The sequence below is a fragment of the Ammospiza nelsoni genome, chromosome 2, assembly GCF_027579445.1.
Source record: "Ammospiza nelsoni isolate bAmmNel1 chromosome 2, bAmmNel1.pri, whole genome shotgun sequence".
In the NCBI taxonomy this organism is placed as follows: Eukaryota; Metazoa; Chordata; class Aves; order Passeriformes; family Passerellidae; genus Ammospiza; species Ammospiza nelsoni.
This window is the reverse complement of record NC_080634.1, coordinates 52,778,686-52,796,013: the sequence shown is the minus strand read 5'-3', so window position 1 is coordinate 52,796,013 and position 17,328 is coordinate 52,778,686. Positions and strand designations below refer to the sequence as shown.

The window sequence follows — 17,328 nt, the reverse complement described above, 5'->3', positions numbered from 1 at the left end:
ACTGTGATTATCAGCCAGTTTACTTTCCTGATGCAATCTGCCACTCTGATAAATCTGTTCACAAGGAATGGGTGTAGCAATTTGTGCTTAAAGAAAATTATCAGTGCTATTGATGGATGAAATGCAGGTAGAGCAGCCTTCATGCACTGGCATGAGAAAACAGGAATCTCAGGATTATTTTCTGTTAGAAGATTCCACATTCTACGTGAGCATATACCTACCATTCTATACCAGAATGGAACCATACCTCAGATTTCTATTCCCTAGTATTAATTATTTGTACTTACTCTCTCAATAATCTACAAATCTGTAGACAATACTTTAATTTATTTGTAGAGGAGTTTTTTTTGAAAGTACGTGCAGTGAATGGAAGAGAGAATATCTACTTGGGAAGGTTTGGAAAGGAATACAATTTCACTATTCTAAGTTATCTCCACTGCCTTGATGGAAAGGAAACAGTTGATGGAATTCAGATAAAACAAAACCTTTATAATAAATTTATGACTAAGCAGGCACTTTAAACTGTGATGATGTGGACAAGTTCATTTCTTGATTTTTTCTCAACTCTCTCCTTTATATAATATTGATTACATTATTCTAATAAAATAACACTGTTCTTTGGAATTTTCAGGTTTCTCTTTCACATTAACTTCCCCAGACCAAAATCTGCTGCTTGATATTCCATCCTCACAAGTGCAACTTCTCAACTTCTCAACAACCCAGCTGCCTTGTAAGTCTGTGGAAGGCAATGTCTACACTACTCAAACATGTATTTCCACTCTCATTTCTTTTTCAAGAACTTCTGAAACCAAATGAAGAGAAATGCAAATGAGGAGTTTGTTTGTTTATTTGTTCCTGAAATTGTAGAATTTTGGTTGAAAACTTACTGCAGCACTACAGCCTGGGAAGTTGAAAAAGGTATCAGGCCCATGTCTCTGTGGCATCTGATTAAGGACTGATAATAATTTAACTGCATGTCTTGGCTGTGAAAAAAAGAAAATTGTACAAAAGTCAATACAACCATTTTTGTACTCTCTAAGCTACAAAGGAAAGCGGACAGTTTTCAAATAACAGAGCAAATTAACTTTAAAATAGTTAGCAAAAATACTTCTTGAACATATGTTCAGTCAACATGAGAAAACAAATTCAAGTTTATATGTCCCGGGAGACAGTTTATGTTAACTTCAGGCTCTAATGGAATGACACTTAATGCTTTATCTGATCACAGCTTACCCAGATTCCATTTTCCCCTCGAAGCATGCTGAACAAAAGCTTCAACTCCTTGACAGTGATGCTGTAGCTGGCAAGAACCCCCAACATATCAACTAGGAGATCTTCAAAGGAAAATAAAGTTATTCTGAACTCTGAATTTCATTGCTTTGATAAACACAAAAAAAAAGCTGAAAAAATTAATACCTTTAAAAATAAGTGTATTCACACATTCTAAAAATCCAACTTACTTGTATTGAATATTTTACAAGGTATTTAATGTTAAATTTTGCATCATACTTTGAAAAAGGTATTACATTTATAGAGCATTAATTCTTCCCATTTCACAACATGCATCACACATGATAAACTTGTCTTTCCTGCTGTATGTTTTTCAGATAAGAGTTCCTTCCTTCTTCTGAAGTTAACATTTTTCAAAAAATTTTGACCCAAAAATTGCTTTACAATAACCTAAACCCAAAGCCAAATTATATTATAATTTGTATCATTTCCCCATTTTTGCTACAGTGATGCTTCTGATCTTTACTGTAATGAAACGCCGGGAGAAAATAAAAGAAAATTAACACCTCCCTCTGGCTCCTGAAAAAAAAAAACAAACCCAAACCAACAAAAAAACCCACAAAACCAATCAAACAAAAACCCAGCAATCAAACCAAACAATAGCAAAACAACAAAAAACCATAAAGAAAACAAACAAACAGAAATCATAGGAAGAAAAAAACTAAAGAGCTTAATAAAAAGAAGGGATCAAAATTTTTAACAGGATTATGGAACACAGCTTTCATTACAATGTCTCAAAACCCATAAGCTTTAACAGTAAGAACATTAAACAGAGTCTTCCTTTCAGAGATTATTAGGTTTAAAATTACTTATTTAAAACCCCAGAATTCCATTTTAAGAATTTGTTCGCTTGTGAGATGCTGAACCTTTGCTTATACTACACACTTTTTTCAGGAATAAAATAGACTAAAGAATTAGGACTTCCTCAAGTGGAAGGTAAAGCAATTTGCTCATATTCACAGATGAGGCATAAGAATTTAATTCAAAGATCAAGCAGTGAAGTCCAGAGTTTTCAAAACAAAAGAGCTATGACACAACAGACTCAGCATTAACACATTTTTCCTCAGCTGTTCAACAAGCACAGAATTCCCCTGCCCCTCTCCTGCCTCCCTGCTAAAACTTGTGGAAGACACGACTTTCTACAGATAAGTTTACATTTTGTTGTAGGACTGCATGTTATCCTTGTTCATTAGGGAAAGGATGACTCATACAGGTGCTGACAAAGAATAGTTTTCAGGAGAAACAATTCTTTCCAAAGACATTTCACATTCATATTTTGTTTTAAAACAAATTTTCTCTTTGCAAATCCTTATATATGTGGTCTTGAGCAAAAGCATTAATATTTATTTAGCTTTTTCCACAATGATACTAGCCTCTGATCCTTAGCAAGCAAAAGGCATGTGCGAAAAATGAAATATCATTTAATTTACAGAAGACATAGTAAACTGCTTGGTGAGTGAAATTGCCTATCAGGAAAGGCAAAAGAAAAGCATTGCAACTTCGCAGACATTTTCACTGTCAATTCTGAATACATCCCTGATCTCCAAGTATAGATTCCCCCCCCCAACTTTTTTTAATCTTCCCTTTAAAAACACTGCCACATACATTTGTGACAGAATTAGGGAAAACAAAATACACCTAAGAAAAATAAATGCCTTTTCTTTTGTGCTGGTGGATTCTATGACTCAGCTCTCCCAGTACCTGCCCCTTTCACAGTGGTATCCAGCCTGCAGTGTAAAGCTGGCACATCCTGTACATGATCAGAAACTGGGAACAGCCACAGTGAGCACTCAGAAAAGGAAATAAGCATAAGTGAATACTAATCTTTGGCTGACAATTTCCCAATTCCTATTTTGTAGTTTCAGCTTTCTTTTCAGATCAAGGGACTGCAAATTTTGCTTCCCTTACAAAGAAAAAATGTCATGTGGAAGCAAAGTTGTCTGGTGAAAATCAGAACGCCATTTAAAAGAAGAGGAAAAAAGTACAAATTAATACAGTCAAAATCAGAAATGATTGCAAGTTTTAAAAATCACTGAATGTATGCTGCTGTGTGTCACTGTTATAGCCCTGTACTACCTTATAGCACAGAAAAATTCTTATTTCTATTGAAGATGTGGATAACCTACAGGCATTAGAAATACATATTTATAAGTAATGAATTAAACATTGATGGAGAGAAACAAACATAAGCTCCCTAATTATGTAACTCTGGGTAAAACAATGACCTGGAAGATAGAAGCCCAGTAGATAACAAGCAAAGATAAAGCAAACAACATCTGTGGAAGATAGAAGCACTTAAGGCTATTTAAAGGTTCTTTTTTCAATATAAAGACTTAAAAGTAATTATTACATAACTTTATTCATACTTATTAGAAATCTCATAAAAGAGTCAGTCCCATCTGGTTTATAAACCCTAGTAATCCACTCATCTATAAATGGACTAAGGTCAGAAAGCATACTACAACTGGATCTTTTAATGTCTACTTTTTTTTATATTAAATAAGATTACATATATAGTTGGAATCCATGATCTCATTTGAGAAACAAGATTGTATATAATAATATTAACTCCAGAAGGAGAAAACAGGCAGCTTCCCATTTTCAATGTATTTCTAATTTCTATTAATGGCACCTTCTGAATACTTTCATACTAAGCAGTTTTCATAGGATTTATAAATTAACCAGTAACCTTGAAGGAATGCTTAACTCAGTCACTTAATATGAAAATACAATAGGAAAATGCCTGCCTCTCTTTTAAGTAACAATGCTCATATATCAAAATGAAGGGTCTGGCATTAACTTTGGAAGACACATTAAATAGCATTTGAAAGAAAACTTCAGGAAACTACCCTCATGTCTCCTTAACCTCTTAATATTACATGGCCATGAAATTGTGAATTTTAACTCTTGTTAGTGTTGTAAAGCAATTTTCACAGGTCATAATAGACAATGTGATAATTTTGCAGTTTTTCTTACAGAATAGGTTGAAAGAGGAAAGCTTGTTAGCAGCCCATTAATGACAGAGCTGTCAAAAACCAGCGTTGTTGCTTGGAAACTATGAACTGTTTCAATGCTTAAGAATTCAGTCCCAGCAGTTCTAGAACAATTACCTATATCATCACAACATAACTGTGAGGAAAAAATGGGACTTAGGTGAGACATATCTACTCTCTATGAGTTCAGGCTGCCCTCTCATCCATCGTTCAGACCTCTCAGACAGAACTACAGACACACTATCCCAGAGAGTCTCTCAGAGCAGGTGATCTGCTTCACTACTCATCCCCTGGAAACAGAACTGCAAAACCCGAGTCCCTCAAGGAAGGTCCTGTGCAAGTGTTAAAAAAAAAAAAAAGCACCAATCATCTATGAAAATATTTTCTCCTAAACTATTGATAAAATTGCTGACCATTCTCTATATTCATATGACAGATTGTCACAGTATAAAGATTTGTTTGTGAAAGGTGATGCTTCTGGAAAGCAAACTGAGCTCATTTGGGTTGTCATTGAGACTTTCAAAATGATTAAGCTTTTATTCTTCACCACACAATCTGTAAAATTGAATTAAGTTAAAGCACTCAGAACCTCATGGATCTGAGAGTCTCCATCTAAGCAGACAGAAAAATTCTTCTTATTGCAAAAGTTTGGGTACATGTTGATTTGCTGCTGTCTTACTATCATAAAATCAGAGAAGAGTGGCTTCAGACTTAGACTGGTCCTGAAAGTGAGCTATCAGAACATAAAACAAGCATTATTGCCTGTCTTGTCTATTTAAACCCTATCTAGGTCTAATCAAAATGTTTCACCAAGGAACAAGAGAGACGACCTAAAAACAAACAAGCAACTCCCAGAGAAGCAAATTACAAAAAAAAAAAAAAAAACCAAAAAAGCCTGTACCATTTACAGATGATAAAAGCCAATTTCAAAACATTGAGCTGACAGAGTATTAGCAACTGTTTTGGGAAAATAGTGGTAGCAGTAAAAATTAACACAGGTCTTGTTCAAACCATCCTCCCCTTAATGCTAAAAATCATTTTAACACAAAATTTTGTATTTTAACCCCTGGCTTTGGGAAGCTCATAGAAATATTTGAGGCAAATAAATTTTACAATTATGACCTCAACATCTGCATTAGGAAACAAAGATACTGCTTTAGTTGTTACTGATTTTGCCCAATATCAAAATAAATATTACATGACCTTTTTTGTTACTTCTGCCTTATTATCAATGTTATTACCCCTTATAAAAGTAAACTAATGTGCTTACAAAAATCAAGAGATAAAAGCAAAATGATCAATTTGCTTACTTCCATGTCTTTTTCAAAAAAAACTCTCCAAAAATTGTCTATTTACAGTTATGAGAGAAAAACCCCAGGAAGCATGATTCTGTTCAATTCCTGCTCATCATACATAGATGAATACTCAGATAATTTGAAACACACTGCAAAGCTAAAATGCCATCAGAATTCCAATTTTCAGTTTTGATTTTCAGCTAAATATGCACTCCCTTCATCCATGTAAGCACACCAAAGAACAAGCTTACTTAAGTTTTTTGTGCAGAAGGTCTCCTTCTGAAGCACTGTGTGACCACTCAGAAAAAAGATTATTGAGGTAGAGGATCCATTAGGTTGGGTTTTTTTTATTATTATTTACTACCCCTGGCTTCTATTAATGTCTGTAAATTCAAAGAGTTTTTTTAATTCCTAAATGCTCCTAAAAGCCAGATCACATGCTCTTGATTTCTGACATCCACAATTAATTAGGCAGTGAAAAAAAACTCTCTAATGGAGGCACTATTACAGTCTTCTATGCCCCACATACAAGTACCACTCACAGGAGCTTAAATTGGATAAATTTTGTTGGTGGGATTACTCATGTAAAAAATTTATTTCCATTACTAAAACCCTGAAAAATTTCAGGATATAAATTTTTGTTCTCATCATATAATGTGCTATATTTAACATGGAATAAAAGAGTATCTTTACCCTTACACTATTTTGACATACCATACTTACAAATATTGTAAAACAAAACATCTTTGGTGAAAACCATCATTCATGAATCTATTGGTCTGTTGTACTTCAGTCTGAATTTCACTGTACAGTATTTAGCATAATACATGATTTTAGCATTTAGAGATACATTTCTAAAGATTATGTTGATTATGACTTGCTTTGAAAAACAGAATGCAGCTTTTCCAAATACCTAATATTACAAACACATTTATACTGAAACAAAAAGGAAAAAGTACAAGGAATAAATCATTCCTCAGTAATCCAGTTTTCATCCTCTGCAATCATCTTCTTGCTTGTTGTCTGAAATCCTTGCTAGTTTACTGTTCCAAAAACCTTTATATGTGTCAGGAATCAGATAATTTCACTAAAATATTAGAATTACAGAAGGTAAACCTCTGACATTTTTCAAAAATGCCTCACAACGTCAGGCATTGTGAGACAGCCTCACAATCCTACCATCAGTCACAAATTATATAAGAACTAAGAACTTTGCTTTCACACTGTATTGAAAGAAAATGCCTAAGCTCCCTCAGGGAAAATAAATAGTAATCATATCAATCTCCTCAGGTGCCATATTTAAATGTGATGAGCAAACCTGTTCTGTATCCAAGTAAACAGGATCATAATGTGTACCCTGCTATGGAGAGGATGTAGTGTGGAGTACCCTAAACTCCTTCAAATATTCTATGAAAACCTTAACTGGGCAATGACTTCACTTATTTTCAGCAAACAAACAAAGCGTGCTCTTTTTTTTAATGCTGCAAAACATTATAGAATGTTAAAACCCACAAATGTAAAAAATTAAAATATAGGTATCACAGGAATACATTATGGAATGATCGTTTAATGTAATCCATATATCCAGCATTCAAACCTGTAAATAATACCTGTTATGCTGTCATATGAAGTTATGTTTAAAATGGATCTAGTAATTCTGGCATCATGATTAAATTGACAAACGTATATAAAAACTAAAATATTGCCTTGTAGTTAAAAAGTCTAAAACATTGTTTTTGATTATTTTAAATTGTTTTTATCACTAACATAACAATATCTTCTCAAATGAATTAACAACCAGTTATTTTACACCACATATCTACAGAGCTTACAAACTAAGAATATATTTCTGTAGTTTTCCTGAAATTAATAAAAAAGTACTTCTGACTCAATAGCAGTACTAATGAAAACATCCCTTTTAAAAAACAAAACATCCCATACCCTTCCATAATCACAAAACATTGGCAGGTCAAGAATGCAATAATTATTTCATCAGCTGGCAATTTATACCTGCAATCATGTCGTCCACAGTACTCATCTTCAGCAGTACCTGTTCAATTAAGCCAACTTCCGTGCTGGTCTGTAAATTACGGACACTTTTACGTAGAATTGCAGTGAACATACTCCAGATTTCTGCTTGGCATGTCACATCACAGTGCTCCAAAAGCTCTGACATGCATGTGATGCTCTCTGCATCCTGGATTATAAAGTTCATCTCTAGATCAAATTCGCCACCAACCAGCTAAAAAAGAAAAGAAGAACATTATTACAATGTGAAATACATAGTTTAGTGTCTCTCATACCTTCATTGTGACCAATACAGAATATGTTTCACATGGTTAGAGAAGTAACTTTGATAAGAGAAACTAATAGCTATGCTTTCTATATATGAAGCATTCCTTCTTGTGAAGTACTTGATAAGGTAGCCTGGCCCAGAGAGATGTAGTGCAGAACCTAAAAAGCTCTGAAAGAAATTGAGGCTTTTCCACCATTCTCTGAAATTTGCCCACTCAAAAATAAAAAGACACTAAAATTAACTCAGCTTTTTCTCATTACATAAGTCAACATTTGCCCTTAGTTATGCATTTGGAAGACCTTACTGCCTTTTCCACTATCCCACCCAAACAGTCATGCGGTCATGGTTGGAAAAAGAACAACTCATGCGCTCTGGAGTAACACAGACATAGAAAATTTATATTATTATACCACATATCACTCATGGTGAGGTCAAGGAAACCAGCTGGCTGGTGCAAGGGAGAGATTGCACCAGGAAAGGATCAAGCATTCAGATAAGAAGTGAGTTAACAGCAGTTCTGATGAAATGACAGCCTGACTCCTATTTATCCAGGTACTGGCAAAATACTTTCCAAAGTCCTAAGCTCCAATAAAACACAACAACAACCAGGTGTGTACTAGGAGGGAGAAAAAAGCAAACCAGTAGAAGATATAGTCAAGACCAAATATATCTTCAGGAATGGAATTCAACAATTTTGATCAGTCATTTGTGTAACTTAAAAAAGCTGAACTCAACAAAATCTACTAAACCAAATATAAAATTTAGTTTAAAAAAAAAAAAGCCATTTTAATGGCATAAAAATCTTTCCATTCTGAAGGAAACACAGTCTGACTCTTATGAATCCTACTTTATCCTAATAACTTTGAAGAATTTTGAAAATACCAGTGTGAAATTTGACAGAATCATGGAAACACAGAATGGCTTATGTTGGAAGGGACCTTTAAGATCATCTTGTTCACACTGCCATGGGCAGGAACATTCCCCTTGACCATGTTACTTAAAGTCCCATCCAACCTTGGCCAGTCTCTCTGGGAAACCTGTTCCAGTGCTTCACCACTCTCACAGTAAGAATTTCTCCCTAATATCTAATCTCGACCTTCCCTCCTTCAGTTTAAGGCCTTCTCCCTCTCAACCCAGCACATGCCCTTGTAAAAACTCCCTGTCAAGCTCTCTTTTAGGCTCCCTTTGAGTGCTATAAGGTCTCCCTGGAGCCTTCTTTTCTTCAGGCTGAACAAGCCAAGTCTCTCAGCCTGTCAGTAACACTAATTTTAGTAACTGTAAATATATTACACAAAATAATGGAATAAATTAATATTAAAATACCTTTAAGAATTTTGTTCTATTTGTTTAATGGAGTTACATAATTAAAATCTCAATAAAAAGCTTAAATTAAAGATATTCAAAGAATTATCTCTTATAAGTGCATAATTTCAACAGTCAATTTTAATAGAAGGCAATTCTATGGCCTATTTAAAAGCAGTTTGTATTGACTTGAAATTAAACTCTAAAAAATAAGCAAGTTGAAATACTATGCAAACTTTTTTTGGTGGCTAAGCCTATCCAAATATTCAAAGACTTCTTTCATAACCCATCTTCAGACAATTAATATAATACATTTAGCTTCCACCCTAATTCATACTTTGCATTCACTTTCAAATTACTTTTTCCTCTATCAATTAATTGCTAATAATAATTATAATTTTGTAACATAAAAGATTCTAATATGCTAAATATATAAACTGACTACCTCCTTAGTTCTCCTGAGACATTTAATTACATTCAAATAAAAACTATTATCCTAATTATAATTAGTACTTCAATTTAAAACTTGTGACTGCATAGCATATATTTGCATATTTGGTAAACACATGATGTGTACCAAAGGAAGGCAAAAAAAATTCAAGGTTAGAAACACACTATTTCTATGTTCATTATTTAGAATGATGAAATTTTTCATAGAGGTTTTTACTCTCTTTTCAAGAAACCCAGGCAGAGTTGTTATTTCTGAAAACAGCAGCAACTTGTGCCTACTTCATCCACAATCTGCATTGTTGAGTTTTCAGACATCTCTTCACCAGGGTGAGCCTTCTCTGAGATTATGTCAAAAACACACAGAAGTACAACAGCCACCTGTAGAAGACATTCAATTGAACTCCCTTAGATTAATATTCTGAGATGAAAGTAAACATCTCCTGGAAGTGTCTACTTTCCTCCGTTTCTTTCCATGGATGGAATCTAGGATGAAGAATTGTATGTGCTGAGAGTTCATCGCTGGATTCATTCAAAGGCCATGTGTTCACAGATCAGAACAACTGGCCTTAGCTGGCCTGGCTTTTGCAAGAGGGTTGGATCAGAGAACCTCCAGACTTCTGTTTCAACCTCACCAACTCTATGATAATATTTAGACAGGCTAGCTTCAGACTAGATATGCTACCCATCATTTGGTTTTGATAAGCTGGACTTAAAAACAAGGAAAAAATTCAGTTATGCCTCAGTTGGAATGAAGAGGTACAATGCAGACTGATTCCCTTTCCTCAAACAGTATTAATAGTAAAATTCTAATTAATTTAAATTAATAAACTAATATAGAATCAGTAAAACAGATTAAAATAATTCACTGTAGACTAAAATAATTCAAACCATATTTGCTTTCTAATGTAATCCATTTACTGATGTGTAACACTTAAGAGACTGAAACAAAGCCCCTGTATCAGTCTAAAGTTATAGGATATTTCTGTACTAATAAAACCAAGATGTCTCATCTATAAAACATCTCAGAGAATCTGCATCAAAAAACACACTCAAGGCTCATAAAATTGGTTCTATGGAGAATCTTCTCCTGGGCTACAGACTTTCCAGCAGGTGCTACAACTATTTCACTTGTGCAACTGGCCACAAAAAACTTCTAGCCCATCAGGTTTACTGCAAGAAAACATGAAAATGTTCCTATTTAGCCTTAACATCAATCTAAGTATACTTCAGACAGTAAAAATTATCATAATTATCATTAAAATCAACTTCCTTAGTAAAGGAAACAAATTAATGTACTAATTGACAATGACAGCAAAAATTTAGGATGGTAGGGGGAGGTGAATTCTTTAAAGTAGTCATCCTAAATTCATCATGAACTTCTTGATAAAGAGAAGTCTAAGATGAAAAGGAAAAGCTAAACAAAAGTGAAGCAAGTATACAGAAATAAATTAATATGATTAATTTCTGCTCAAGAAATAAAGCAGGCATCTCTGCCTGTGCGCAAGGTGCACAATCAAATGGAATTCAGCCAATAAAAGAAGTAGGACATTAACTACAAAAAAGTATCCCCTAACAACATTTCTGCAGGGGGATTTCCCAAGGAGGACAGTGGGTAAATAGGAATACCCAGTCTCCACCACAGCAGGGGGAGGTAACCAGGGGAGAAGCACAGTGGCAGTGAGCTGGTAACACACTGCCACTAATGAAAGGACCAACTTTGCTGAGGAGTCAGAAATCATTAAATGCAGTTAGAAACTGACTGCTGAGAGCTGTGAAGATTCTTCTGATATCAACTGTCCAGGAAGCAATGCTTAAAAACTCAAAATTAGTAAATGCAAACTAATTAAAAATTGTTATAGTTTTCCTCATGTGTATAAGACAACAGGCTCCAAAGTCTGATATTATTATCCAGAAAAGAGATCTTGGAACCCGTGAGGATGCTGCTTCAAAAAACTATGCCATATTAAAAACTGCCAACTAACAACTAAATATTCATAATGAATTTGCTGCTTTCTAAGTTGGGCAAAACTGCGGATGCAACACAATATACCAAAAAGTTAAATCATACTTCGAAAAAGTAACTTATTTTTAATATAGCTCTTGTAATACACTTCTGTAATAAGACAAATTTCAGCTGGAGTACAAGATGAACACTTCAATAGAAATCCTCACAGAAGCCAGTATACCATACCATAAATCAGGGCTCTTTCCATACCACATATCTCAAATAGAATCTATTTTTATGTCAAACACTAAGTCTTTGCATTCTTCAAGGAAATATTTAATATTTAGTAAAGACCATGTGCTTTCACTGTGATTAAGTATCCTGAAGTATTGCTTGTAATTTCTCATATTCTGCATCTTTCACAGCACAGCTATAAAAAATGAATCACAGTCTAATGTTCAGATAATGGTTACAGGTGTGTTGACTGTGGTCAACAAACAATTCCTCCCAAAGTGGTGCTGAACTGCCAGCAATAAGCAAGTTAGACTGGAGTCTCCACGCTGAGATTGCCTGTAACAACAGATTGACACTCCTTGCAAATTTCTCCAAGAGCCTTCCTTAACCTACACCCCCATTCTCAAATGCAGCTGCTTTGCTCAGAATTTCCATTTTTCTGAGTGTTATGGCCATTCCTCACTAAGTTCCTACCATTCATCATGCTATGCAATAAAAGCGTTTCTTCCTAAATTGCCACATCTCTGCAGAACTTAGGCTGGTTTTTTACATCTGTTTGATCTAGACCAGAGAAGAAATACTTCCCCAAACAGAAGAAGTTGTCTACATATCTCAGACAGTACATTCATACCAGTTCTTGAAATGCAATAAAATACGTGCTGCCCAACATCTAGAATTAAATTGTTGACTTCTGAAAATTGGATTTTTTTAGTATCAGATTCTCCAAATCAAGTTTGGAAGAATGAATTGAAATTAAAAGTGAGTTGAATATTTCAGCTGTATTTGACCTAGAAGAATCACCTAGTCCAAGTGTCTGACCATTCCAGGGCTGTCTGAAAGTTCAAGCATGTTGATAAAAGAATTATCCAAAGGCTTCTTAAACGCTGCCAGGCTTGGGGCATCAGACGCATTTCAGAAAGCCCATTCCAGTGTTTGACCACCTTCTTCACAAAGCAGTGCTTCCTAACATTCAATTAAAATATCCCCTGGTGCAGCTTTGAACCATTCCCATGCATCCTGGCACTGGATACCAGGAAGAAGAGCTCAAAACTTCACTCTCCCCTTCCTTTCCTCAGGAAGCTGTAGACAGCAACAATTAAAGACAGTATATTAGAGCTATATAAACCAAAGTCTTCAAGCATTTGCGTCTCTAAGTTTGCTGTTCATTGCTGTCAAAGAAGCATTTTCTAGCTTCCTTCAAGTTGGAGTCCTGTCTGCATTTATTTAAACAAAAAACAAGAATATGAATTCCAACACTAGAGAGACAGTGTCACTGAAAAATTTAAGTATCACAATAATATAATTACTACAGCCCTAACCACATCCAGGCCTAATCTCCACCAAGTCACTCCTACATTCTCTCTCCTAATTAAGTAATATCACATTTGCTCTCCTTTTTCTAAAGGCAAAAATAAATGAAGGTATAACACAGTCCACGTAACAACCTCATCTGTTTTAAACTGCAGCATTTTAAGTTGAAGTATATACATATACAACCAGAATTAAAAAAAAAAAAATCCTGTAGCTATATAGGAGGTAAACAGTTTGGAAACAAAACTATTAATTCTCCTCCTCTCCTCTAATGCTCATCTCTCATTTTAGACATTACAAAACAGCTGACTCAGCATATGGCACAAGCTTCCACAGGCAAAGAGCTGAGAATAACCTACTCAGATGAGATTGAAAATCTCTTAAAATCCCAACTCAGTTAGTTCTTTTGAAGAGAAAATTAGTAAACATATAACTCTTGATAACTAAAGCCATCATATAACATGGAAGTATAATTTTTGTCAAAATTGGAGCATCTTTTTTACAAAACAACACTGAACTGATTTCATAATCACCAGTGAGAATTCCAAATATGTGGCATCAGACTGCCACTGTTTCTTATATAAAGACAGGCAACAGTATAAGCATTAAAACACAGTTTTCTGAGAAAAGTAGTAGGGGACTCGAGCGGGAGAAAAAACAGGTTACTCTTTTATGGTCATTAACTAAAACCTTAAACTTCTAAACAATTAATTCACATTTTTAGGAAGATTCTTCTTCAACTGCATGAAAGAAGATTTCTTCAGGCAAAACCATTTAGAATGCTAAATGGAATAAATTAAATTGTTCAGTGACAGAAATGTGTGCTGATCATATGCATTTGTTAACCTAAATATATCAATATAACTACAGAGAAAATCACAGCTAAAAAGAACTTAAGAAGGGATGTTTCATAACTGGTACACATTCTTTATTTATTTTTAAATTTAAAAAGGTAGTCCTTAGAGATTTGAATTATAGCTGTGTGTATCTGGGCTAATTTTCACAATTCTCTTTATCATCATTGGAAAGTAAAAGATGCTTAAGGCAAGTGATTATCTCAGTGGTTTTAGATGCAACATCAGAATGAAATAAATCTTTTGCAGAGAACGTAGTACTTTTTACTGACTATAAAAGGACAACTAGTTCAGACAGGCACTTCTAAAGTTATGTCAGATAAATCTTAACCAATGTGCTCACAATATGGTTTATAACCAAATGACAGCACTAAAAGACTGATTCTCATGTGAATCATTACAACAGGATATAATTCTGCACATTAACATACCCTTTTAAATGAGCCTTCCTTCATTTAACTTCAAAACCATTTTTACTCTGAATAATATATTGCACTATATGGGTAGTTTGTCACTAAGGGAATGCTACCTAGCAAGTTTATTGACAATTTAAAGCAATCTGAGAAATTACTTTAAATACTACTTTTTGTACTTGTTGAAACAATATGAATGAAGTAAAATGGTGAGCTTTGAGAAATTCCACCAATGTGCTGGTTATTATGCAAGCTTAAAAATATCCCATGGATTTATCTTTATTTTCTTACATTTTCCCTCGAGGGAGGAGGACACTCAGGGAGGCAGATCAGCTCCAGTGGTTGACCAACTGCATATACATATGATTTACTGAGACAACTATCAATTACACTGGAATAGATCACAAGGCTGTATAACATCCTTGACAATGTTCTCTAAGTATTGCTGAGGCTTAAAGAGAAAAAAGACAAAAACCCCCAAACTACAAAGCAAAAACAAAGAATGGGCTATTTGCCACAAATTTCTTAAGCTGTTTTTTACCTACTGTAAAAAACCACTGTTTTGGGGTAGGACAGGAATTAGTCCGATGAAGTTCAAATATCAGCCTTCATAAAAGCTTCTTTAGCACAAGAATCAGATCCCTTGAAATAAAAAGTCCTACCTCTAGAAGGAATGCAAAGAAAAGTTCTGAAGTGTGACACAAGACAAATCTTATCCACTTAAAAGAATTTATAAAGTAAATCCAACCATGTCTGACAGAAATGAAGACAGATAAAAGTATTTTACATAAAAGTACCTAATCCAAAACACAAACCTAAAAATCCTTCTCATTGTCTATTGTTCCTGTGCCATTAGAAGGAGACACTGTTCCTATCTATTATTTTGATCTCCACAAAACCATTTTTGGCCAAAGCAGAATATGAGATTTTACTTTAAGACATTGAACCTGAAAAATTAGAGACTAAGAAATAAAAATTGCAGGTTTAATTTCAGTGAAGTAAAATTAAAACCATTCTCAAACTTGTAGCTAATTTGTTTTCAGTTTATCTTATAAATTACTTCTGATCTTGACTTAATCCCCAAAGAGATCAGCCAATTAGATAAGGGACTTTTTTACATCAAAAAAGAGAACAGATACTGAGAATTTATTTTAATAAATGAAACCAAGCAACTTAGGTTTGCCACATGGCTGAAACCAAAAATTCAAAATTGATTTTTATGGACTACAAAGAAGTTGATAAATGAGCTCAGCTTAAAGACTATGTAAAATAGTATCACTAAACAGACATCACCACATTACCAGTTCATTTTGCTTTTAATACTTCATAGCCCATTCTTGCCTGTCTTCTCTCACTTTCAATTATAACTTTAAGATCAAGGTACAGATGCTAGTACAGTATAAACTCATGCTTCTAATTGCCTGTTTTCAATAACCAGGTGTATTTTAAAACAAGTTACTTGGTGGTGGTTTGGAATCGAGGCTTTTCTGGTAGGTTTTTTTGTTGTTGTTTTTTGGAGTTGTTTTTTCTTTAAAGTATTTTCTTTGTTTCCAAGCCAGAAGAGAAGTAAAATAAATGGAAATAACTGAGAGTTACAAAAATCACAAATGATATGCACTCTGAAAAGATAATTTTTTTTGCAACTACTTCTGTAGCCTCTTCTACTAATAAGTCTATGTACTTGCACTGCTGAAACTTGAACAGCCAAATCTAATAGGTCAGCAGCATTCCTTATTTGTTTTTCAACAGTCTGAAACTATATGCAGCTTTTTGGGGTGTTTTCAGTAGTTTGAATGAATATATTATCTCTGTAAAGCAAACCTTGCTGAGGTTTAACATAGTTATCAGAGGACATCAACAAAAAATTGAAATTATAAGAAACACTAAGCTGTCAAAAATAACACATTGATTTAAATCTAATTTGTATTGCACAGCAAACACTATCACACATGATGTTTGTGCAAACAGCAATGTCTGTTTTTAAAAGGAGACAACTGGAAAAATCCTCAACACATGCACACCTGTTTCCCAAACTTCACATACAGGAGCAAGGAGAATGTATTTGCAATAAATACTAATAGAAAATTGAAGTCAACAGAATTTGCCAGTAACTCAGAACAATTGTTTTTTAAATTTCTTTGTTGATTTTATTCATTTTTTATTATTCAAACATACTTGTCAAAGCAATTTCTCTTTTGTGTGTTAACTCACAGGTGCACTCTGTGGCTAGAATAAATTGCAACAATACAGTTAATGCAATTTTAGTCTTGGAAAATGATGGGGTTTATTTTAGAATAGTCAGTGGGATTGTTCTCTGGTACATCAAGGATACATACCAATTAAAGAAGAAAAACATGACAAAGAATGTTGATTTGTGAGAATCATGGTGTATGTGCTACCTACACACTTTGGCTAAGAACAAAAAATAGCCACACACGATCAGGACGAAGCCCACCAGCCCCAAGTAGTAGCCCACTATCATCTTCTAGGCAGCCATCACATATTCCCCCTTAGTCTGTAAACACAAGCCAAACAGTCTGCAGGCTGTCTTCTTGCCCCCTTCTCTCCCATGGGGTACAATCAGGAGGGCAAAGTGGTTGCTCTCAGAGGGCATTACCTGTTCCTCCTCACTATTTAGGAGCTCTCTTATGTGCCACTTACTTTGCTAAATACCACTTGACCAGCTTGCTTTTTTTTATACCACTGCACTGTTTGGTAAGAAAACAAATTACTTAAATTTCTATATTAAGATTAAGCTATTACCTATTTGAATTCCTAAAATGAAATAATGAATTTTGAGAGTGTCCTATTCTCATGTCCACCTTTTCCTTAAGTTTTGGTTTTCTTTAGGGTCTTTCACTGCTTTTATTTTGAGATTTTTCATATTCCTCTTGTCACACAACACTCAACAATACTTAAAAGCCCAGAAACTATAAATCATGGCT

The 17,328-nt window shown here is 34.3% G+C and overlaps 1 protein-coding gene across 4 annotated transcripts in view; it reads right to left on the bottom strand.

The window, feature by feature from the left end:
* NBEA (neurobeachin) overlaps positions 1 to 17,328 on the bottom strand; it is a 454,173-nt gene that overhangs the window by 366,763 nt on the left and 70,082 nt on the right. For all 4 annotated transcript variants that reach the window (XM_059493594.1, XM_059493591.1, XM_059493592.1 and 1 more), the window contains exons 2-4: positions 7,589 to 7,820; positions 1,234 to 1,334; positions 888 to 983 (exon numbers count right to left, since the gene is read on the bottom strand). In XM_059493594.1, coding sequence (XP_059349577.1) covers positions 888 to 983; positions 1,234 to 1,334; positions 7,589 to 7,820 — 429 coding nt within the window. The remainder of the gene's footprint in view (positions 1 to 887; positions 984 to 1,233; positions 1,335 to 7,588; positions 7,821 to 17,328) is intronic.